The sequence below is a fragment of the Sceloporus occidentalis genome, unplaced genomic scaffold (assembly GCF_023333645.1).
Source record: "Sceloporus occidentalis isolate IW3139 unplaced genomic scaffold, rSceOcc1.0.p SCAF_4, whole genome shotgun sequence".
In the NCBI taxonomy this organism is placed as follows: domain Eukaryota; kingdom Metazoa; phylum Chordata; class Lepidosauria; order Squamata; family Phrynosomatidae; genus Sceloporus; species Sceloporus occidentalis.
In genome coordinates, this window is record NW_028316984.1 from 59,531,732 (window position 1) to 59,558,010 (window position 26,279).

General features: G+C 38.8%; 1 protein-coding gene across 1 annotated transcript in view; it reads right to left on the bottom strand.

Annotated features, from left to right (window-relative positions):
• Positions 1 to 26,279, bottom strand: part of THSD7B (thrombospondin type 1 domain containing 7B) — a 597,991-nt gene that overhangs the window by 155,306 nt on the left and 416,406 nt on the right. The window contains exons 13-14 of the mRNA XM_089520110.1: positions 22,516 to 22,710; positions 10,123 to 10,386 (exon numbers count right to left, since the gene is read on the bottom strand). Coding sequence (XP_089376236.1) covers positions 10,123 to 10,386; positions 22,516 to 22,710 — 459 coding nt within the window. The remainder of the gene's footprint in view (positions 1 to 10,122; positions 10,387 to 22,515; positions 22,711 to 26,279) is intronic.

Here is a 26,279-nt window from a genome sequence, read left to right on the forward strand (position 1 = left end):
AATAATAATAATAATAATAATAATAATAATCTGTTTATTTATAGCCCGCTTTTCCTTGGCAGATCAAAGCGGGTTACACAGAAGTACACAAATGTACACTTTACAAACAGTAATCACATAAGCATCAATATATAAACTATTAAAAACAAAATTAAAATTACAAGATTAAAACCATACAAAAACTAGCATAAAGTGCTGGTGTAGTGAGTATGTATTGTGAAATGTTCTGAAACAAAAGCAAGCAAACAAACAAACATTAGCAGCTATCTAAGCATTAAAGCTTCATATGTTCATCACAGCACTGTTGTTGTTTATTTATCTAGACTATGGAAAATAATAAGTTATTTTTTTAAAGATGTGAATCTTGTTTAAATATACTATATGTATTATATTAGCTTAGCCAGAGCAGTGCAACTAACTTACAGTGCAAGCTGGTTTGTAATTTGGTATGCCTTTCCTCAATTCAGAATTAAATGACATATTTATTTTCTTGTAATTTTACCATTTTGTTACTTGTTCACCTAAATACATGTTCTAAATGATCAAATCAAGATACAATTCATTAATTATAGAACTCTTAGCCAGTGATATAAGACAAGAAAAGGAAATCACAGGTTATATAACTGGGAAGGAAGAAATAAAGATAAAATTATTTGCAGAGGATGCTTTGCTAACTACACAATTATATCAATCTATTAAAAATTAACTTAACTAATGAAAAAATTGAATGGGTATCAGGACTTAAAATCAGTATTAAAAATCAGAGATAACATTTCTCAATATCAAATGGCAAGAACAAAAAAAGAATACAGAATATAATAGAATTGAAATTGGGGGTTAAGAAGATGAAATATCTGGGAGTATATAAAATGACTAATGTGGATAATATAATCTAACAATTATAAATAAGTTTGGGGGGGAAATAGCCAGATATCTAAGTGGTCCCATAAAAAATGGAATATCCTCAAAAAGGATGTTGCTCCCAAATTTATTATATCTTTTTCAAACAATTCCAGAAATAATTTCTTAGAGAGTGGTTAGAAAATGGGACAAGAGTATTAAAGAATGGATTATGAGAAAGAAACAACCTATTAGTGGTCCCCAAATTGTGCTCTTTAAGGGATTTTGGACTTCAGCTCCCAGAATCTCAGACTATTGGCCAACATGGCTGATGCTTCTGGGAGATGAAGTCCAAAATCTCTTAAAGGGCACAGTTTGGGGACCACTGATCTAGAGTATCAAAAACATTAATTTATTCACACCAAGAAAAAGGAGGATGGGGAGTCCCATGTTTGGAATTATATTTTGAGTCATCCCAAAGAGTTAAATTATTAGATTTTGTATATGAAGGAGAAAAAGGTGGGTTAGAATTGAAAAATATGTGAATAACATGGATTACACATCTATATTTCAAACGAAACCAAATAAGAAGATTGTGGATGTGAAGAAAGCCCCCCTTTTATCATGACAACATGTATGGAACAAATGGTTTAAAAGTATAAAAATGGAAAATTTAAAATGGCACTCAGAATATCTAAACAAAGGAGGAAATCAAGAGTTAGGAAGAGTAAAGTTGTAAAAATAAAGGATATAGAATTACAGGGGATTTATTTGATGAAAGAGGGAAACCACTTAAGACTGAAAAATTAACTGAACTATTTGGCAAGAAATATTGGCTTCAGTTAATGTCAATAAGTTTCTTTATAAGAAATAAAATGAACAGGTAATGGTACATTATGGTTCAAGGATATACTGAAAAGATTAGAGGAGAAAAGGAGTTAATAGGAAAGGTTTACAAGTTTCTTTTGGAGAAACAATTTGGTATAAAGGAAGGGCTGGTGGGTATATGGGAGAAAGACCTAAAGATAAACACTAAAGATTTAACATTTTGGCTCTCTCAGATAACTAAAATTAAAAATATAAAGATAAGGGAACAACAATTAAAGTTAATTAGTAAATGGTATAAAACCCCACATCAGATAGCAATGATAAATTTTAAAAAACCCTCCAAATTGTTGGCATGGGTGTGGTCAAAAAAGAATATACATTCATATGCGGTGGGAGTGCCTCCTATGTACAAAATTTTTGGTTAGATGTTATACAAGAGATAAACAGGATGATGGGGAGAAACTTTAAATCTGATAAGGAGAATTGTTTAACTCTGAATTTAAGAAAATTCAGATTGAATAAAACAGAAGAATGCATAATAAAAATCTTATGGGTCGCACATGCTGTAACAGCATTGGGATGGAGAAATGAACAATGTCTGGAGGGGGGGGGGAAATTGGTCACATTATATTGCAGAATACCTTTTATTTGAATATTTAAGGGAAAATAAAGGAAAATAAAATGGGTTGTTCGATTGAGAAAATTAAAGCTGAAAAGTAACAAAGTAAGAGAAATTATTAATAAAATATTCCACATTATGGGTACGGGTACTAATTTACTTGGTCATAGCTATCGGAGGAGGAGGAGTGAAAAATATGTGATCTATTAATAACATTTTGTAAAGTTGTATTATATATGTTGTATTAGGGACCATAAAACATATAAATAAATTTTAAAAAATCAAGCTATAACTACAGTGTCCTCACAATTTCTTAGGAGAGGCTATTTTCAAAGAAATAAACCTGTTAGACTGTTGTAGCATTAAAAGAAAAATGAAGGGGAAATGGTATCTACCTACACCTTTAAGGCTTGAATATTTATATTTTTATATTTATATTTTAGAATGGACTTTCGCCAATTCTCAGTGCATCTCAGGATGTGGAGTGATAGCCATGAAAGCTCATGCAAAAAATATAAATTAGTCTTTAAAATACTACTATATCCCTTTTCTTTCCCTCCCCTCCCCTTTCCCCCCTTTTGTTTCTGGCAGTAATGCTTGTCTGTTTACAGTTCTATCTCACTTTTCCTCCAATGAACTCAAGGCAGTAGAATGACTATCCATACTTTATCCATGAAAGGTAGATCAGGTTGAGTGAGTGAGTGTTGGGCTCACAGTCTCAAGGGGAGTTTTGTGGTTTGTTCCTGGTCCCCCAAGTCCCAGTTCATCATAACTCATTCCATCATATCTTGGAGATAAATTTTAATTTTAATTTATAACTTATCAATTCAAGGTAATTTTATAATTTGTAATTATAAAATTTGTAAAAGCATTATCTGCTAAAAGATATGGAAACAGATGTGTAGCAGTATTTTTTTTCTAAAATGCAATCTTTTATTTCTTTTATTTTTCCAAAATGCAATCTTTTTTTTTACTTTCAATAATTTTTTTTAAAACATGACTAGAATCCCCTATCACGGTTTACATTACGTACTGTTTATACTCGACTATAAGTCGACTTCATGTACAAATCGAGGATAGGTTTTGCGGCCAAAATTATGGATTTTGATATGACCCATGGATAAGTCAATGGAAAAACTTAAGAGCATGCAACAAAGGATCTAAATCAGGGGTAGGCAACCTGTGGCCCGTGGGCCGGATGCGGCCCGGCAAGGCCTTGGGATCGGCCCCAGCCCGGTCCTGCCGTCGATTGCCACCGGAGCCTTTGGACTCTCGCGTGAGGGCGTGGGGCCTTTGGCCTATCAGGAGGAGGCGGGCAAGGGGGGGCAAGCGGCAGACAAGGGGGGGCCAAGCGGCGGGCAAGAGGGGCAATTGTCTATAGAAGCCTCCGAAACATGCATTTATATTAACATTTTTTTAAGATCAGCAATTTTTTGTGTGCCCTCCATTTTTTTAAAAAGTGTCCTCCATTTAAAAATTTTGTCCTACATTTGTCCTGGTTTATTTATTTAATTAATTTTTTAAAAAATTAATTATTTAATTTTTGGCTTCGGCCCCCCAGTTGTCTGAGGGACAGCAACCCAGCCCCCGGCTCAAAAAGGTTGCCTACCCCTGATCTAAATGATGAAGCAAAGGACAATGATGCTAAGGAACTTACAAAATTCTGGCAGGCATAATGGTTTGGGCTTATCCTAAAGGCTGGATGGATGAGAGAGGGGGTGGATGGGTCAGTGCTTGCAAGAAACATTATGCTCTTGCATTTCACCAGGGAATGGGTCTTTTTTTTTTTTTTTTTACTTATAAGAGTTAAAGTACAGTATTTAAACTGACCCGTGGATAAGTTGACCCAGGTTTTGGGGGTCAATTTTTTGACTAAAATTTCTAGACTTATATGAGTATATACAGTAATTGTTTATATTGTTAGCTACATAGCAGAGGGATAAGAAATCCTTTTAGCAAATTGAGTTGATGCATAATCGGACATTGGTGAGACTGTCCTGATACACACAAGACCCTAGCATTGGCACTTCCCAGCAATGATCCAAAGACATACAGCTAGCTCTGCTATGTAGTGATGTAATATGAGTCCTTGACTAGATACAGAATCATCCAATTCTAATGTCTGCAGATATAAGTCCACTTGCAAAAACATTAAGTCCCAAATAGGATTCTGGCCAATGATTGCACCTACTCTGAATACAGCTCCAAAATGGATTCATGAACATAAAGGGGGACAAAAGGTACATTGGATAGTGTCTCAGACAGTTCACAGAAACTGTAAATGATATTTGCTGGATTTTAAAGCCAGAAATAGATGAACCTAGTTTTGTTTTGTATGGCCAACCACTTTCAATGGAGGCGGGGGAGGGGGGACGACAAAAAACGTTAAGCATCTCAGAAGGGACATTTGTTCCCAGATACATATTTTAGTGGAACAAAGGTAGGCAAAATGTATCCCATACACCATATGAAGCTTCAAGGTTCCTAGGGGCTTTGCGATCCCCAGATTAGTAAGGAAAACCATGAGTTCCAAGGTTTCAAGGGATGACGTTTGTCTGATGAGGTACTGAAAGTCAGCCTCTTCTTTTGTAAGAACAGGACAACAGTTCCAAATTAGCAGTACCCAGACAGTATGTTTCCAGGCACCCATCCTTCTTTTAAATTGTCATGTAGTTGTGTTTGAGTTACCTCTCATTTCATTGTAGGGCTTTGGGGATTAAAACAAGCTGCTGGGGCACTATTCATTCCAGCTAACATTTCTAGCTGGAGGCTTCCAGAGGTGCAATTCTTTATTTTTCCATGTAAACATTTTTTTTTCAGTGAAGGGGCTTCTGAAACTCTACCATGGGATGGGGTTCACCAAAGATTTAGACATATCTCATACTGTATCTGCTTGTGTATTCCTGTGTGGCACAGGCTTCAACTGGATGGCCCTTGTGATCTCTTCAAACAGTATGATTATATGATTTAACAATGCTAGTTATTTTAAAGGGTCTGCACAGGTGAACTTTGACTCCTTTGTGCTGTTTGCCAGTTGGACAAAATGGCTATCATTTCAATTTTGTGTAGTAACAACAACAATAATAAGGAAGGGGACAACAACAATTAACAAATAACTAGAGATATTTCAAAGCATTTTGAGAAACAATGTCACATGCTTAAAACAAAGTCCATATGACCAAACTATATGGCCAGTCAAAACCAGGGACCTACCATGTCCTACCGATCTTGTTCTACTAAGTTTAATATGGATCTTAAAACTAATCTGAAGATAGGTTTTATTAATAATGAAAAATAAAGCAACATAAAATTTACTTAGCTTGTATATAGCACCTAGTGATTTATATTAAGCTGTTTTAAAGCTATGAGATGTTTATGCATCTCCTCCTTTTGATTATATGGATCAAGCAAACTTTGTAAAAGTGGTTTCTAGTAGTATGTATACAAGTTTCTGTGCTTCAATTTAGATCAGTTTTGTCAATTTATGTTACATTAGTTTGATTCTACAGATGGTTTTCTTGGTTTTTACTCTGGTTGTATTCTGTTCCTATTTTGAACTTTTAAGGTACTCACATTCCTATTATGTTTTTGGATTGTGATGTGAATTGTCTAGAGTATTTTGTTTATGAAATGGTGTTAATCTGTGAATAAAAAAAGATAAACTGATACAGTGATGTAAATGGAAGAGACCAAGAACTAGAAAGCACTTTGCACACTAAAAAGTGTAAAAAACTATAAATAATAAAGGTATATATAATCATTTTTGAGACTATGAGGGCTTTTGGGGACAACACAGCTGTTGGAGTTTTTCATTTTGATTTCCAGTGCACTATATTACAAACAGAGAGTGAGCAGAATGCTATGCTTCCCAAAGCGTTTTTCTTGATTAAAATTGTAGCCCATGGGCCATGAAAATATGGAGAGGCCCCTGCTTGCAAAATTATTTGTGTCTGCTGTCTTTTCATATATAAATTTTAAAAAGGCAAAATATGGGAAGGTGTGCAGTGATTCATAAGAAGCTGCCTTTCATGAATTTACTGTCAGAGCTAGAATGAAACTGTTATACTCCAATGAACTTCAGCATTACAGAGTACCTTCATATTGTCTGTTTCTGTTTGGTTTTCCTCCTTGTATTCTCATTACAATCAAAGAGATCGGCACAACACCAGCACCTCTAACAAGCTAGCCTTCCCAATGGGGATGCTACACTAATGGAGGGAAGCAGCGCATGGCAAAAAAAAAAAAAAGGCAAAATGGAATGAGTCTAGACTAAAAAGAAGGAAATGACACACAGAGAAGATAAAATACAGAGTGACAGTATTCCAAAGGAAAAGCTGAAGGGGAAAATGTGTTGACTTGATGTGAAAACAAGCTCTTGAGCAGGATTCTAGACTTGTGTAACTCCACTTCACTTTTGTAGTCAAGAGACTACTAGTCACTGCCGTGCTGGATGGTGGCTTTCATTCATTGGGGCAACTGATCTCTTCTGGGTTTTTGCCTGAATTTTCAAGTTATCTAAGGTGCTGAACCTAAGTTCCTTTAGAGTAAAACCCAGAGCAGATGCCCCACCTCACTGACATCAGAGCCACCCCCTGCCACTGCTCTTGGACTTTTGTGGAAGACATTTGCACTGAACAGCATCTTTTTCAAACCCATAAGATGTTTTCCCATCGAACCTACACTGAAGATAAGAATATAAGGAGCTCAATCATTGGTCATACCAAGGGCTTGTTTGGCTGTTGGTTCTCACAGCTGCCAACCTTCCCCCCTATCTCTTCTGGCCAACAAGAATCACAGGATGATTAGCCATTATCAAGTTCCTGGCTGTTTCTACCAGAGTGCCCCTATCTCATCTACAGGTGCTTTTAAGAAAAGGCTGTTAAAAGAAACTATGGGGGAGAGAAACATGGTTTCTGTAGTTGGGCTGAGGCCATTCCATTTAGTACAGGGAAGGGAGGAATAACTAGTTAAGAATAAAATAATAGTTCTGATGTATTTGGGATAGTGTGCTTGTGTGTGTTGAGCTAGATTATCCCAGATTAAATATCTGGATGTGACATGGTTGCCAAATAAATTTGTTGGATTTTTGAAAATTCCTATTACTGGCAATAGGAACATCAACAGTTTAATATATTCAGATGACCCCTTATTAATGGAAAATAACAAAGACCTGGGATAACTATTGAAGAAAGTCAAAGAAAGTTGAAAGGCAGATTTACAGCGGAACAATAAGAAAAGAGAACTAATAGTTTGTCCATATTTTGGTCAGTCATTAATCAACATGGAGACTGTAGTCAAGAAAGCGCAGCTATGGAGGAACTAAATAGGATCCAATGCGATTTTAGGCTGCATCAATAGAAGTATAGTGTCTAGATCAAGGGAAGTCATAGTGCCACTATATTCTGCTCTGGTCAGGCCCCACCTGGAATATTGTGTCCAGTTCTGGGCACCACAATTCAAAAAGGACATTGAGAAACTGGAGCGTGTCCAAAGGAGGGCGACTAAAATGGTGAAAGGTCTGGAAACCTTGCCATATGAGGAACGACTCAGGGAGCTGGGGTTGTTTAGCCTGGAGAAGAGAAGGTTAAGAGGTGATATGATAGCCCTGTTCAAATATTTAAAGGGATGTCATATTGAGGAGGGAGCAAGCTTGTTTTCTGCTGCTCCAGAGACTAGGACCCGAAGCAATGGATGAAAACTGCAGGAAAAGAGATTCCACCTGAACATTAGGAGGAACTTCCTGACAGTAAGGGCTGTTCAACAGTGGAACAAACTCCCTTGGAGTGTAGTGGAGTCTCCTTCCTTGGAGGTCTTCAAACAGAGACTGGATGGCCATCTGTCGGGGATGCTTTGATTGTGATTTCCTGCATGGCAGGGGGGGTTGGACTGGATGGCCCCTGTGGTCTCTTCCAACTCTATGATTCTATGATTCTATGATTCTAAGTATAAAGATACTGTATGTAATTAAATACCAAACTCAGCCTCAACTGTGCCATAGTATTGCTGATTTTTATGTACAGTTGTGAAATCTGGACAGTGAAAAAAGCTGACAGGAAGAAGATCAACTCATTTGAAATGTGGTGCTCTATGGATAAAAGTTTTATATATACTATCGGCTGTCAAAACAACAAATAAATGACAAATCAAGCTTGAACTCTAACAGAAGCTTAGATACTTCATGGGAAAACATAAAGAAAAAATAGGAAACAGTAGAAAAAGAGAAGTTCCATCTTACAGGTGATTGACTCTATCAAGGAAGCTAAGGCCTGAATTTGTAAGACCTGATGATGACCAGAGCTTTTGAAGATCTGCTAGTCATAGACTTGCTATGTCAAAGCTGACTATTGGGCTGACTATTGATGTTTTTAATTCACTTTTCAGATATTGTCTGAGCTTTTTGTCTGACTGATTTTTTGGAAGTTTTTCATTAATTACTGTTGAAAAATTATTGTTGAAATATCTGTTTTTGATACTACCACTGAAATATATTGACTATGTACGTGTGAGTTGCCTTAAACACATTTTGCTTTATGAATAAACAGCATATAAAATAAAAAGCTTTAATCTAATCTACGTTTAGTGCAGTGGGACAGTTGAAATGTACTTTTATGCATTTTCAGTATATCTCTACTCAGAAATAAGCTATTACTATCATGAGACTTATTTCATGTAAACAAATATGGAATTTCAGCCATAAATTTGTAAATTATTTAGTTTTCAACATTTGTTTTACCTCAAGAGACAACTTCTAGTATATTTGCATTAGAAGTTGATTATGGACAACATTAATTGCCTAATGCTTGTACAGTACCATCATCCACTATCAATCTGTAGAATTGGGTTTTTTTTTTTTCATTTTTAAAGAAACATTTCTGATTTTTTTGTAAAAAAATAAGCAAAGTTTGTACGGATGGATAAAAATTCATATGACAGCTCATCTGAGGCACAGTGGAGAAAATATTAGGATTAATGCTTAAATTAATGTTCATATTGATAGCATGTAAATTATGAAAAGAACAAAATCAGAAGGGTGCTGTACATGCCACTGCTGCCAAACAGGCTACAGATGCCACATATAAACTGCAGAACTGAATGCAAATGACAGGGCATGTCATGCAACCTGTTTATTATCCAGAGATAATCACTTTTTAGCTGTCTCTGACTAGAAGAGAACTCCTCCTTCTGCTCTTTTGCCCAGTGCTTCTTCATATTTTGACAATTAGAAAAAGCAAGGCACTTTTAGAAATTGCAGAATTCACCTCCAACACAGGATGAAAACCAGATATTAAAAGATCAGTACACTCTGAATGCACCTCCTACATCCACAGTAAACTGGGGAAGAAGATTCTCCCAGAGATGTTGTCTCCAGGAGAGATGGGAAACCTCACTATCCCCATATCATGAGGACAGCTGCCTTCCTTAAACCACATTTTATCCTATACTTACACAGCACCTGTTTGTTCTTTCCTACCATGTGATCTGAACAACCTGAGCAAATGGGCCAGGAAGTATCTGGAGATGGAGTTAGACCAGCAAGGGCACCTTTCAGTTGACTTCAAGCTCTCCGATTTTATGCGCTCATTCCTGCCAATGTGCCATCTGGCTTCTTAATCCCAACCACCAGCAAAAAAATTCTAGTACATGTATTTAAAACCCACTAACACATTAGGTATAATTAACACAAAAAAATAATGTTTATGTATTATAGTCTTGGATTTAATGAAGCACTAATGCTCAATGCAGTCAGTGGAAACTCATGAGGGTGCCAAAGGATGTGTGACTGATGACTGACTCTAAGCACCCACTGTTTACACACCTTGTACATGCTCTTTTACCTGAATGGTTGCAGAGGGACGGTTCCACAAGTCTGCCGGTCTTATCATAGCAGGCAAGGGCTTGGAAGCGGACACCTTCTCCGCACTCTTTGGCATGTCCGTGAAATCTCCGTTCTAATTGTAGTTCCATTTTTCCTACAGCAATGATGCATTCTGACCAATTTCCATGGGGCCGGGTGGTAAAGACTGTGCAGGGGCAGGGTTCAGTTTCAACTTGAGGATATACTTCTGTATTCTGACACTTGTCTCGCTTTCTGCTTCTTCCTGTTCCAACCAGGAAAATATGTTAGCATAACATCTGCTGCTTTTGATAACAGTACGCCATATTATTTATACTCGAAAGGGTTTAATACAGTTAGAACCAACACAATCTGAAATGTAAACACAGAGGAGCTGGTTCAAAGACATCTGTTAGTTCATGCCAGTGCTATGGAGGGCCAAGACATTGTCACTGTCTCCAGGGCAACCAGGGAGCCTGAAGGAACTTGAGGGGGAAAATGTTTTCAATAAAACAGAAAATAAGAGAAAGAGAGCAACTGACTACTTTGTTGTGGAAGGAGGGAAGCGGTGTGTGTGTGTGTGATCTGTTCATTCCTCCATAATTACTTGAAGAAAATTATTTTATTATCTTTTTTCCCCACTCTTAGACTTGCAGTCAATGGTTGCTTGGAGAAACCTACAAATGGAGAGAGAGTAAGCTCCGGATCTTTCTTTGAAGCTGTTTTTCAAATTAGTTGAATATGCACACTACACAAAGACTCTGAGCTCATCCTCAGTAATTATTGCATTTCAACAGTACAGCTTCTCTTTTTAAAAAATATCTTTCCAAAAGGGATTAACTGTATAAGCCTCTTCCACATGACACCTCCTCAGTTTTGTGACAGGCGTCTTTGTTTACCATGTCATGGATGGATTCACTTGCAGTTACCTAAATGGCAACCCGCTCAAAACTGTTTACTGTTGAAGTTGTTATTAGGACATGTTGCAATGGAGGTGTTAGCACAACATGGAGTTCTGGCAACGCGTCACAGTGATGCACAAAGATGTTTCATGGTAGAGGGATCATTCTACCAGGAAAGTAGAGAGGCCCTTGGCCTGTGGGATTATATATTGGTCAGGACATCTGGACAGGGAACTCAAAGCTGAAGGCTAGAACAGGGTAAAACCAAACAACCATACATGCGCATCAGCAGTATCTTTCCCACTTGGATAAATATATCTGGAGCCCCAAAACCAGGACAGCACAAGTAAAATTATGCCACTAACATCATTTTGACCAAGACACCAACCCAAAGATCATTTTCTTGACACCCTGCTATGATACTTCCAAGATTCTCTTGCATAACTTTCCAGTTCCACTTATATACTGTACTTTCAAACAAATTGAAACCCTGATAAATGGCTTCAGTGCCTTGTCCTTCATTCTCATTCCACCACAGATTTCTCACTTATTCAACCATACTATTATATGCAAACACAGACAGAATTCTTTTGGTCACATAACTACCAAGAATGGTATTCCAGGTGCATTTCATATGGCACAATTATATATGATTCTACTTTACCTGCCATGGCTGCCTCTTACGGATCCCTGGAGTTTGCAGTTTATGGCAGGGAGGAATCTCCATGGCTGTGCAAGGCTACCCGAGAGTGCCAGGCTTGGGTCTGCTTCTCCCAACTCAAAAAGCCTCTGATTAATTTGAGAAGGAACTGGGTGAACTGGTAGACAGACACCCAGTCAGTAGTCACCATCACTCTGGATTTCTATATAAGTTAGCAGGTGGAGCTTTCAGTTCAAGCCTTCCAAATCATTTCCAACATATGGTGACCTTATCATGGTTTTTTGGGGGGCCTGAAAGTATGTGACTCTCCCAATGTCAGTGGGTTTCCATGGCTGAGAGAGTAACTGAACCCTGATCTCCAGAGTCATAGTCCAATGTTCAAATCACCACACCATGCTGGCCCCATGCTTTAAGCAATATCAGCATCATCAAAAGATCTCAGTCCTAGTCAAATTTGGGAGCTCAGCATGTTTGAGCCTGGTTAGTGTTCCAATAAGACAACACAAGGGAACATCAAGGATCTCGAGGTGGAACTGGTGGAAGGCAATCTGGCTGGAACCCTGGAGAATTGTTGGCAGCCAGAAATGACAATACTGGGCTATAAGGTAACATCCTATATGCCAATTAATTGCCTAACTGGATAAGCATATTTTGCTTCCTTTCCTTCTTTTTCAAGAATACCCATCCATTGCAAAAGTGAGTTTGTCCTGAGAGGGCAACTCTTTCTTTTATCCCACTGTAACCAAGAATCAGTGGCCAATTTTCACTCAATGGGAACAATTAATATAGTAAGTACGCTCACAAAGCACTTGTCAAGTATTATGCAGAAACAGGAAATTTGTTCTTAAGCCTATCACCTGTTTCCTTCACAGATACTGAGACTGATATGAACAGAGTCTGGCTGTACTGTATAAAAAGAATATTCACTTGCTTTTCCAAATGCTTTTTCAGGTAGCACAATAACATTCCCAGAGTTGGTGTTTTAAAAGATTATCAAAAATGACTTTTCTCAACACCCAGCAGTCTTGCAGAAGTTTTCTATTACATTTCAATAGAAATGGCTTTTCAGCATTAACAAAAGTGTAAATTGGAGAGAAAAGAAATCCCTCAAATGGTGCAGTAAAAATCTATTTGCCCTTCACACAAATCATTCAGTTTCAGTACCAGCACTGTACATATTTGGCCAGGTTCATAATTAAATAAGATAAATATGACTTTCTTGAGCCTAAAGCTTAACCCCCTCTCTGAACACTGGTTGCATATTACAGGTTACAAAATAGAGAAATCTCAAATTAGCTTTTAAAAGGCATATTCTTGGGGATATTTCTTTGATGAATTTAGTATTATTCATATACAGCCCACACAGGGATTTAAGTACAAAATAAAATATGCCATTAAAATACAAGGTGGGATGGAAGCAAATCTTTGTGTATATTTAACATTACTTTGTACCCAACACAGGATGATTTTTTTTTACTAAATATCCTAAAACTGACACCTTTTTTTAAAATGAAAGCATCATGTTTATTCCAATGGGCATGATGTCTATTTTCAGAATCAACTAAAACACTTCTCAGAGCCTGATCATTCATATAAAGCAAAGCCTTCCTGAGTATCAAAAATCATTGGGTTGTATCTAATGGTGTCCATCTGTCAACAGAATAGGCATCCCTTGTGGAACTGATTACCTCTCATGTTGTAGCCCCCTGTGTCTGCTCCAGAGGACTGGGGGAATTTACTAGAGCAGATTGGGTGTGGCTGTAAGGAGGAAGAGAGAGGTCTTGCTGTCAGATCACATAATATTGGTGAGAAACAGCAATGACTATCATTGCGTTCTGTATTTGACAAGGGAGTTTAAGATGTAATGTTCTGTTCTAACTGAACTGATCATGGGAGAAGAAATTTCTTCTAAGTTAAAGAGTAAATAAGCCCAACTGACATTATTATGAGAATACCATGATCACTGCTTCCTTTATGTTGGCTCCTACATCACTCCAATGAAATCTGAATGAAAGATAATAAAATCTAAATAAAGACATGGGAAGTTGCCAAGTCAGTTCAGCAAGTCTGTGGAAGCTGGCAGATATGCATAGCAATTTCCCATATAAGTATGATAGGAGCATGTCGTTTCATCTTAATTATTTTCTGCCTCAGGCCTCATACAAAACACAAGCAAAGCTAGGCAAATAATCTGATGGGGATTAATCCAATCCCCTATCTGGGTTGCAGATTCCACAGGAGCCATAGACCATCCAATATAATTCCTCATTAAATTAGAAAACTTGCCAGGTTGCTTTGTTTCAATGAGCCACAGGCTTTGTGGGCCTTTTCACAGTCCTAGCTGTGTGTGTGTGTGTGTGTGTGTGTGTGTGTGTGTGTATATATATATATTAAAAAACTGTAAACAGTTTTGAATCTCAATTGTGTGAGTCTCTTCTTTCCATTCAATTGCAGGGAAGCTGAATTAAACCAGTGCTTGTTATCAGTAATGGACTGGATGAGGGTAAACAAATTAAAGCTTCATCTAGAGAAGACAGAGATGCTACTAGTCAATTGAAAGGTCAGGGAATAGGGATAAATCCTGGGCTGGATGTAGTTACACTCACCTTGAAATATTAGGTTCACAGTTTGGGAGTACTCCTTAACTGAACTCTGACACTAGATTCTTGGGTTATAACAATAGGCAGGAGACATTTGCACAGTTAAAGCTAAAATGCCAGCTGCACCCATTCCTGGAGATGTCAGATTTTGCTATGATAATGCATGCCTTGATCTCATTTGGATTACTATAATGCATTCAATGTGGGGCTGCCTTTGGACACTGTCTAGAAATTTCAATGGGTCAAAATTGCAACAGCCAGACTGGTGACCAGTGGTGGTTATGGGAAACATATAATTAATCTGTTGAAAGAGCTTCACTACCTACTTGCTGGTTTACAAATATAGTTCAAAAGTGCTGATTATAACCTATAAACATCTATGAGATTTAGGTCAAGATTATCTGAAAGATCATGTCTCACTATATGAGCCTCTCCAAGTCTTTGAAGGAGTGCTTCTCTCCATGCCTCCCTGAACTCATTTGATGATGGCTGCTGCCACATTGTAGAAATAAAGCAGTTTGACACCACATTAATTCCCATGGCTCAATGCTATCAAACTCTGGGATTTGGGGTTTTTTTTATGGGACACCAGAACTTGCTGACAGGTAAAGGTAAACATCAAAAGGCAAAACTACAAATTCCAGAATTCCATAGCATCGAGCTATGGAAGTTAAAGTGGTGTCAAACTGCTTTATTTTGGCAGTGTGGCAGCAGCTGAAGACATGGAGAGAACCTTCCCAGTGGCTGCTGCCAGTTTGTAGAATCATAGAATCGTAGAGTTGGAAGAGACCGCAAGGGCCATCTAGTCCAACCCCCTGCCATGCAGGAACTCGCAATCAAAGCATCCCTGACAGATGGCCATCCAGCCTCTGTTTGAAGACCTCCAAGGAAGGAGACTCCACTACATTCCAAGGGAGTTTGTTCCACTGTTGAACAGCCCTTACTGTCAGGAAGTTCCTCCTAATGTTGAGGTGGAATCTCTTTTCCTGCAGTTTGCATCCATTGTTCCGCGTTCTAGTCTCTGGAGCAGCAGAAAACAAGCTTGCTCCCTCCTCAATATGACATCCCTTCAAATATTTAAACAGGGCTATCATATCACCTCTTAACCTTCTCTTCTCCAGGCTAAGCATCCCTAGCTCCCTAAGTCGTTCCACATAGGACATGGTTTCCAGACCTTTCACCATTTTAGTCGTCCTCCTTTGGACACGCTCCAGTTTCTCAATGTCCTTTTTGAATTGTGGTGCCCAGAACTGGACACAGTATTCCAGGTGAGGCCTTACCAAAGCAGAATAGAGTGGTACTATTACTTCCCTTGATCTAGACACTATACTTTTATTGATGCAGCCTAAAATTGCATTGGCCTTGTTAGCTGCCGCATCGCACTCTTGACTCATGTTCAACTTGTGGTCTACTTGGACTCCTAGATCCCTTTCACACGTAGTTTCATTCAGCCAGGTGTCCCCCATCCTATATCTGTGCATTTCATTTTTCCGCCCTAAGTGCAGTACCTTACATTTCTCTGTGTTGAATTTCATTTTGTTAGCTTTGGCCCAGTTTTCTAGTCTGTCCAGGTCATTTTGAATCTTAATCCTGTCCTCTCGGGTATTAGCTACTCCTCCTAATTTGGTGTCATCTGCAAATTTGATAAGTATGCCCCCAATTTTATACTCCAAGTCATTGATAAAGATGTTGAATAGCACTGGTCACTTCTCTCAAGGATGAAAATGAGCCATTGTTAAACATCCTTTGGCTTCGGTTGGTCAACCAATTGCAAATCCATGTAACAGTTACCTTGTCTATCCCACATTCTACAAGCTTGTTTGCAAGAATGTCATGGGAAACTTTGTCAAAGGCCTTACTGAATTCAAGATATACTATATCCACAGCATTCCCTTCATCTAACAAGCTGGTAATTTTATCAAAAAAGAGATCAGGTTTGTCTGGCATGACTTCTTTCTCTGAAACCTGTGTTGTCTTTTTGTGATTATGGCATTGCTTTCTAGATGTTCACAGACTCTCTGTTTAATGATCTGCTCTAGAATCTTTCCTGGTATAGATGTCAGACTAACTGGGTGATAATTGTTGGGGATCCTCTTTTTTCCCCTTTTTGAAGATGGGAACAATGTTTGCCCTCCTCCAGTCTGCTGGGACTTCTCCTGTTCTCCAGGAGTTCTCAAAGATTATTGCCAATGGTTATGATATCCAGTTCTTTTAATACCTTTGGATGTAGCTCATCTGGTCCTGGAGACTTATATTCATTTAGGTTAAACAGGTATTCCTGTACTATGTTTTTACTTATTCTGTGCTGAAATTCCCCTATTCTGTCCTCTGCTCCATTATCTTCAGGTTGAGCACCCTTTGCCTTTTCTGAGAAGACTGAAGCAAAAAAGGTGTTGAGTAATTCTGCCTTTTCTCTGTCCCTTGTTAGCATTTTGCCAACTTCTAAAACCCCTTCCCATGGGAGTCATGGCTCAGTTGGCTCCTCCTTTGCTCTTTTTTTTGTCAGCAGACAAAGGACTTTTTATTTAGACATGATTTCAGCATTTATTGGTAGTGACAGAAGGATATTTTAATTAGTGTGTTGTGTTTTTATTTTATTTTTACTTCCCTTTGAATGTGTTTTCAATGGTTTTGAATGTTTTAATCGGATTACCTGTTCAATGCTTTTTAAACTTTTGTATTATATACAGTGGGCCCTTGTTATCTGCTGGGGTTTGGTTCCAGCACCCCCCCCCCCCCCCGTGAATAACAAAATCCGTGAATGCTCAAGTCCCATTAAATACAATGGCATATCACAATGGCACCTCTTATATAAAATGGGAAAATAAAGATTTGATACTTAAAATTTTTACTTTTTTGGGATATTTTCAAACTGTGGATGCTTGAATCTGTGTATAAAAAAATCTGTGGATAAGGAGGGCCAACTGTATTGTTTTAGTTATACTTTAACTCATATTGTAATCCACTTTGGGTCCCATATATGGGGACAGGCTGGATATAAATTAATAAATAAGCACTGAATATATCTATAGAAGTTCAGGAAGTCTTGTAAAGATGGACGCCCCTTAGCCCACTGGACATCTGCATATTTTGCATGCAAAGGTCCTGTGGTTCAAGGAGGGCTGGAGAAAAATCCTGCTTGAGCCACAGTCAAACAAATTTTATTTATCTAGACCAATGTCTCAGACTCTGTAGGAGGCAGCTTCCTAAGTTTCTCAGATTCTGTATATTGTGTATTACCTGTATTATTTAATTTTTTTCAAGGCTGGTAAGGAAAGTGCACATGGGATTATTTTAACTTTAGGGAATGGGCATACATCTGAAGCATCTCTTTAAATTGTCCTGGCTAAGGAATAAGTAGGCATGGCAGACATAGGGCTCAATTTGTCTTCTGCAAGGCCCCAACTCTTCTGGGTTTACTGGTGGACAACACTTTGATAACACTGATCCTTTCATCATCTGACTAGGTGTATAATGGTACATTGGCAACATATTTAGAGGTTCATTACTTCTTCGTTTAGGAAGGGATATAGCCCCTATTTCATATATCTTGTTGTTGCTCCTTGCTTTATCTTAAGGGTAAATCAAGTCTGTCATCACTTCTACAATATTTCACATATCATGTTTTACTCCCTGCTTTGTTGCAAGGGTAGATAAAGTTTGTCATCAATTCTATGAATGAAATAAGTACTGATAAGCAGATTAAAAGAAGAAAACAATAAAGAGACAAGCTCCACATGCTCTACAATGGTCAACTGTTTATCTCCTTTAAGATAACCCAACATGTTTTGGCCTGTATGAGAAAAGGCTCTTCTTCAGGGGCCTTCAATCGAACACTGGAGTTATAAACACTCTCCATGATACTGGACAATTAAGTCATACGGGTTGAAATGTGTTGAGCTATTTTTAAAAGAACAAACAGTTGAACATTTTAGAGCACATAGAACTTGCCTCCTTACCAATTTTACAAGGCAGGTTTAGCAAAACAAGAGACTAGCCTCTTTATCCCCTGGCAGATGACCAAGTTAGATGTTGCCAACAGAAATTCATCCTCGGACCACAGAGGATGGTGGTGGTGCTAGATAGACCAATGAAAAGGAGCTGGACATCTCTCTGCAGCTGGTTTTCTGCTCAGATTATTTCTCCAAAGCTGTGAACTCATCTTTGCCTAGATTCCAAGTACTTAAGAAAATAGATTTTTTTCACCATGACTCACAGAATCCTCTCACTAGCCTGCCCTCATGTTAAGCAGGCAATTCTGGGAATTGTAATCCAAAAAGTAACTTTTCCAAGCGCTGTTCTAGGATGAGATGAAGAAGGTTGGAGAGGGGGACCTTGAGAGGAAAAAATAGCTAGTGAGGGAATATCTTTCTTCTTCTTTGTGCTCCCTCTGGTGCTGATGCTAATTTACACATATATAAAAAGTGTTGGGAGAAAGTTATGCATATTTAGTTTGGCCCTGATCTGGTTCTTTTACTTTATTTTTGTATTCAGTATCTGTATTCTTAAACTTCTTACCGTATCTACTACAACCCTCTATGCTAGATCAAACCCAAGGCAGTAAGTATAAATTATACAAGAAATATTATGATGTCATGTTTTGCACTCATACCATTTAATATTTTCTATTTCCACTTAAAAGGAGAATGCTTTATTTATTTTGGCATCCCATTAGCCAAGGTGATACATCAAAGCCTTGAACAACAAAGTTGGAGGAAAAAATTAAACATCACAGCTTTAGCAAATATTCCTGGCATGAACAGGGTTCCAGAAATGAATATTAGAACTTCATGGGAGCTGTAATATTTTCCTTTTTTCAGGATTAGAAGAACATTACACCAATTAAAGGGTATTCTGCTGTTGCAGGAAAAGTATTGTGCACTGCTTTTCAATAGCATCACTGCTATTGAAATCAAACTACTTTATTCATGAGCACAGTGCATTAAATAGTAAGACCTACTCTTGCCTAAAAATTATGATTATAATTTTCCATGTTGGTTATTGTTGTTGCTGTTTTGTAAAGAAGCTGTATAAGATAATGATGATGTCTGTGCTCAAAGACCAAGAAGAGTTTTCATTTGTTCTGAAATCAAATGCTATAATTGCAAGTCCAAATTAGCATAGTTCCATTGTATTAATGGAAAACTGGTAAGATAACACTTATTTAGCTCCCACAAATTGAATGCATCTATATTAGTTGGGATGAACAACTGTATGTAGGCCATTCCACCATCTTTATCATAAAGCAATTATAATGTAGACCGTTTTCCAGTAGGGTAGTGGATTTGACCAGCAGGGTCAAATCAATTTATGCAATGGAATCAAGATAAAGCAGGCATTTAGGGTACTCTGGGAATTCTAGTCTAGGGGAACGGGCTAGAGAATACTACATACTTCACCAAACTACAAATCCCAGGTTTCCATACATAGTCCAGAACAGTTAAAGTTGCACCAGACTGATATAACTCACTATTGCAGATACACCTTTAGTTGGATGGAGGCATTATCAGACATTTGCATGAACTATGAAACTACTTAAGATGGTTAGAGGATGAGTACAAAATACACTTTTATTTCTTTCTTTTAAAATAACGTTAATAAAAATACTTATCCAAGATGAGGTCCTGAGGTTGAGAAAAATGTAAGTTGCTTAATGTCATGTGGAAAGTTCATACCTGAGATAGCATTTGAACTGGGAAGCTTCATGTTTCACAGCTCAGTTAAAAATTAACAGTTTTGCTGTTTCATAGATCAGTCTCATAACCCATTGTAATACACCAGTTCTCATTGACAGGAGCACATTGCTGATATAATAGCTTTATGCTACGATGGCTGCCAACACAGAAGGTTCATCATAGCAACACAGCAGTGTTGTTCTTCTCTGACAAGCCATCTGTGAAGTGCTGTCCGATGGATTTCTTCTAAGTGGCCTCCAGACTATTTTCTGTGAGAGGCAGCTATGTTTTAGTACTCTGCCAAGTATATCTCATATTCAAGATGCTACATCTAGTTTGACATCAGAATATGAATTCAAGATAGTGGAGGCAAAAACCTTATGTTAAAGGGTGATGGGTTTTTGCTGACTGACACACTGATTATGCATGAAGAGACATCAGTAACTGGCTATAACTAATAAAGATTGAGACAAAGATATTCTGAAAGGTCTTAGAATGGGGACCTGTAAAAGAGCTGTGAGAAAGGGGGGAAACAAACAAAACAAAACTTGGGGGCATCTTTTCTTAACTTGGATTAATCCAGTCCCTTGAATGGATTGTAGATTTTGAAAAGGTAGACTGGCAAAAGCTGAAAAATCGGTATGATGCTAACATGGATAGAAAATGTATGTGTTTTTCTCCTCCTCCTATAGTCCTAAAAATAATGTAACTAGTGGCCATGGTTGGGTCAGCCTGACAGAAAGCAGAGAATTGGAATGTTGCAAATAGCTGATAATGGGCAACTACAAAGATTAATGGAAGGGGAACAGATAAGAGGAGCCAGTATTTGGAAATCACCTGGCACCATTTGACAACCCCTGAAAGTCATAGAAAGTTTCTGAAGGGGAGGAAGGGATAAGTCTAAGTCTATGGCGATTATCAGAAGGAAGCAAACTCCTATCCTTAAAGCATGCTAATCACATGATCAGGGGGAAGATTATCACACCCCTCACACTTATCCAGTCTTTCTGCCATCCAGAAAGAGTAAAGGAACTGTCATTGGGTATTAACAGGGGTTCCTCTGGGACCCCACTGGTCACTTCTCTCCAGGATGAAAAAGAGCCATTGTTGAGCACCCTTTGGCTTCGGCCGGTCAACCAATTATAAATCCATGTAACAGTTACCTCATCTAGGCCGCATGTCACTAGCTTGTTTGCAAGAATGTCATGGAGAACCTTGTCAAAGGCCTTACTGAAATCAAGATATACTATATCCACAGCATTCCCTTCATCTAAGAAGCTGGTATATATGTATTTTCCCTGGAAGAAGATTAACCATCCATTATGAAGCCAAGCCCTCCCTCCAGTCCATCTGCCTTGGTCCAGGCCTTGGAGGTAGAGAGGAACTGCTGGACATCTTACTCTTTCCCTCCACCATTCCCTTCTCCTTCTGTGTCATGTCTTTTTAGATTGTAAGCCCGAGGGCAAGGAACCGTCTAACTAAAAAGGTTGTATGTACAGCACTGTGTAAATTTACAGTGCTTCATAAATAAAGGTTAATAATAATAATAATAATAACAGTACTGGAAAAAAACATCCAGTTCATGTCCTCCTACAACTCTTCCATGGCTGCCTGCTTGAAAACCTCTTGCAGTGTATGAGTAAAAGAGACTGAGTAGTGTTGTAAGGAGATTCAGCACTTTCCCCCGCTTGTCTTGTCTCTACTGCCTGGACTCTGAGTCTTTTCTGCCAAAATGTCTTTTCATTCCAAGACACAATGAACAAATGTGCTTGGTATCAAGATTATTTCTTAAGGTATTGGAACAGACATCTGGTGCTATAACGCCTTGGCAATTTACCCTGTTCATCTGATGTTTGTAGTGAAAGTAGTTAGCAATCAAAGTAGACCTAGTTTCAGGAACTGTTTCTGCCACAGTGCTGATGCTGCTTCCTCTACATGTCAGAGTAAAATGTAACCCTTCTGACATTAGAAGCCATATGGCTCCTTCTGCCACCACCCTGAATTCTTACATTTCTGAAACCAACCTCAGGCAACAGCCACCCAAACCTCCACTCCAGCTCTTTCAATGACTTGTTATTAACAACTAAGGGGCAGGAAAGAGTGACCAGGAGCCACCCCCATCTGCCCATCAAATGTCTGCCGATCTGTTTTGGGCCTAAATTTAGCAATTGAAAGAAGAGATGCAGGACACGTTTGATTGTTTAATTCCAATGAACTCACACAATCTTTCCCTGCAAGCATTGTGACTAAGGAGAGATGCTGAGATTCTACCCCAGACTGCACATTAGAGCTTTAAGTTAGTCACTAGGCATGCTGACCAAGTGATTGCAGGAGCTATAGTCCAAAAAAGTGTCTTTCCAAACTCTGCTCCTGAACAGCTTGTTGAGCACACATTTCAGTCATTCTGCCTTGGGCGCAATATTGCACTACTTTAACACAAAGGTAAGAACCTTGTATCAACAAAACTCTAAATGCTTTTGACAAATTTGCAAAGCCAATTCCAAAGTCACTTTTAAACAAAAGGATGAAGTATAAATTATAAAATATTGATACTACCTGTAAGGGTTCGTCTTCTGATTCGAGTTGATTCACAGTCTGAAGCACATGCTGTAAATTTAGACCAAGGGGTGAATGTGCAGTCATCTTTGCAAGGAATCAGGCAGACCTGGACAAGGGAAGGCATAGGCTCTGCCCACTTCAAGCATTCACTCACATCAACTGAATGGTTACTTTCCAAGAGGCATGTAACAACTGTATAAGGCAAAGAAAAACCAAGAAAGCATTTGCAGGAGTTTCAGAAGCATAGGATACATATGAAAGACAATGACTGTTTCACATCCAAGTGAAAATCTTAAACACAACAAAATACTGAGACCAAAAAAGTTAACGTTGGTGGTATCCAGAACAGCGCAAAGCGCCGGTCTGAATACATGCTAGGGTTGCCTCTGGCATCCTTTACAGACGTCCTGTGGCATCAAAATGGTGGCGCCCTGTCTACATGGGCACCGCCATTACGCTGTCACTGCCGCACCACAGCCAAACAGCATGGCGCAGGTGTGATGTCCTGGCGCCGCTTCAGGGTGCCTGTGGCACTCTTTCAGTGGCACCGGAAGGAGCTCCGAAACGGACCTCCTTTTGCTGTGGGTATTGCTGGCGCAGCCTTTATATGGCTGCGCCAGTGATACAGAAGAGAAAGGGGCCAAGCAGCCCCTTTCTCTCTTTCCTCACCGCTGTCAGGGTGTCTTTGGGGCATGAAGCCCCAAGGACACCCCTTTCCAGGCCGCGGGGAAGTGGCATTTTGCCGCTTTCCCAAGGCCTGGAAAAGCAGTGGATTGGGGTGTCCAGGGCTGCCGCTGAGGCTCCGATCCGTTGGGGAAAGGGGTGGGTGCAGGCTGCCCAAAGGGGCAGTCTGTATCCTGCCATTGATTCATTAAAATCTGTATATAGATGATTAAAAGCATATTTGTTTCATTCCCCCCCCCCCCCAGAACTAAAAATGAATAACCCCCCTTGAAGAATGAATGCATAAGTTTTCTTCATCCTTCCTACCCTATTTCACGGTGCATGATACAAATCTGCCATTTTTATTGATTATAGGCATTCCACTTTGGACACAGGGGTCCATTACCTAGGCCCACTTTCTTATTCTTAACTTTATAGACTAATGCAATATGGATATCCAAATGATTTGCAACCAGAAAGATGCTCAAATCTCCTTGTGCATCTCTGGAAAAAGTCCCATGGATTGCCATGCCCATTATTAGGTTCAGGTTATACAAATAAATGAAGGACACTTAGGTCTGAATCATACTGTTAGTCCCAAATAGACCATAAAAATTGAATCAGTTGTAAAATGGTGAGATGACTGACTATATTTGTATATGAAAAATCACCTCCATGGTGTCCACAACAAAGCCAGCTGAAGTTATAGAGAAATCCATTGTACTAGACATACATTTGTTGACTACATTGACTACAGCAAAATAAGATACAGGGAACCCTTCACACCTGCAGGGTTTCATTTCCACCCCCACCCATGGATGGCAAAAAGCACTATCTGTTTTGCTCCATATTACTTCAACGGAAGCAATGTGCATGCGGATTTATCAGTGTGTCCACATGCTTGCACTGCCATTAAATAATATGGGTCATGGCAATGTGCAGGAAGTCGAACCTGTAGATTGCCAGCCCGCTAATACAAAAGGTCCAGTGTATATCAAAGTGCTAAGCCCGTTACAAAGACATAAAGGAAGCAAAAAGACAAGACAAGGAGTCAATAAAATGTATTACTGATAATTACTGTTTATAGTTCTTTGTATGAAGAACTTACCTGTCTACATCTTGACACATAGCCCTTTTTTTTACTGTTATACAAATTTGGAAAAAAAAAACCATTTTTTAAAAAAGTGAGCCAATTTTATGTAAATCCCATCGATTCCATGGGTCTGCTCTTTTCAAAACTACCAAAAAGATTCAGATAACAAACCATATAAGAAAGATAGGTATATCTAGGAAATACATAATATTTTAAAATACAGATAAGATGTTACTATGTATATATATTTCAAGGCTGTTTGAGATATACTAATAAGCTTGGGGGAAGAGAGACAAAGAATACCATACAGCAAATGTCAGCATTTTTTCCCAAGTGGCATATCACAACAACAACAACAATGGAAAAGGGGTTATTCTTTCTATCTGCTAAGTTCTGAAGCAAATATGGGCCTTTATGTAGAAAGAAGAGAAGCAATATCCACCCATAAGTGGGAGGTATCAATAGGATGGAGAGGGGATGAGAAATACAAAAGCAAATATGTAAACAAATATCTTTTGATAAGAAAGGTAAACTCTAAATTCTGTCTCAGCATAAACAGTGGCCCTAGAATTTTGACTGGTGATGTGAATGTTGTGGTGAAATGGGATACAATTTGCATCCCACTCCCACACAAAGGGTTGGGATGGGATGCATAGTTTTCCCACACCCACAGGGAGACAAGATTTAAAAGATGCCTCGGCAGTTATGCTAGCCCCTGGGAAGAAGGAAGGACCCTCTCCTCAATTGGAATTTTGAGGGATTACTATTGATACAATTAATCAGCTTTCTATGCTTCCAGGAGATAAAGTTTCTAGCTTGTTGCAGCGCCTTCAGTGTCACTTGAATTTGCTTGTAAGGTAGTTGCCCTGGGCAGAGCATTTTTACGGTGTCTGTGTGACACAATTAGTGGAGTCCATAGGCCACACCACAGAATTTGGCTTACCTCCTGCATCAAGGCTGATCTGAAGGTATGGATACAATTTTTGAATGGATTTAATAGGGTTTCCTTTTGGTGAGAAGAATTTAAGCTTAAGGATACTTGGCAAATAGTGTCTGATGGTGCATGGCCAGTGAGATTTGGGGTGTTCTTTAATGGGAAATGGTGTGTACAGGTGTGGCCTGATAATTGGGCTGATTTCGCCTTTCTTGATTTTTTTTTTTCAATTTTGGTCGCTGTGACAATATGGACTGAGGAACTGTCTTCAGCCCATTTTTGGTTTGACAACCTTGTCACTGTGCACGTTATTAACTCATGAACCTTCAAATCTCAAAAGGTTATGCGCCTTGCCCAGGCTCTGACTCTTCAGTGTTTATACTTTAACATTTTGTTTACAGCATGAGACGTGCCAGGGATTGATAATGCCATTCCAGGTGCTCTTTCCATTTCAAGATACCAGCGCTGGAAGCAGCACTGATGCCAGAACTGATGCCAGAACATCTGTGGAGACTTGGCAAGCCAATGTACCAAGAGCATTGAGTTTGTCCATTGCACCATCCCCCAGGCAGAGCTACCTTAGGTTTTTTTTTCCAGTTTAACTAACTTCTTACCTTCACCTGTGCCACATTTACTACACTATTGAGTGTACCTAAATGGTAGCGGAGTGACTCCTCCTTCTGTTCAGTTGTGCCTGTCAGCGATTGCATTTTGGCTGAAATTACAAGGGGTTTATAACACAACTGTTGACTTCCCCATTAGAAAACTGCTTGAGGGCTGGACTAGGGAGAGGGGTAGAGTAGTGGATGCCAAGATTCCACTTTCTCCAGATATATTGAAAGGTTTATGCCATGCATAGTCTAATATTTGCATATTACCATATGAAACTCTACTATTCCATGCCACCTCCTTGACGGCATTCTTTGGGGCATTAAGTGAATTGGTTTTGTCCTCCAAACAAGACACATCTCGAAAGGCTTTATATTTTGCTGATCTCCAGGATACACTCCAGTGTGTTATTATGCTGTTAATTCGTTCTTCCAAAACTGACCAACAAAGCAAGGGCTCAAC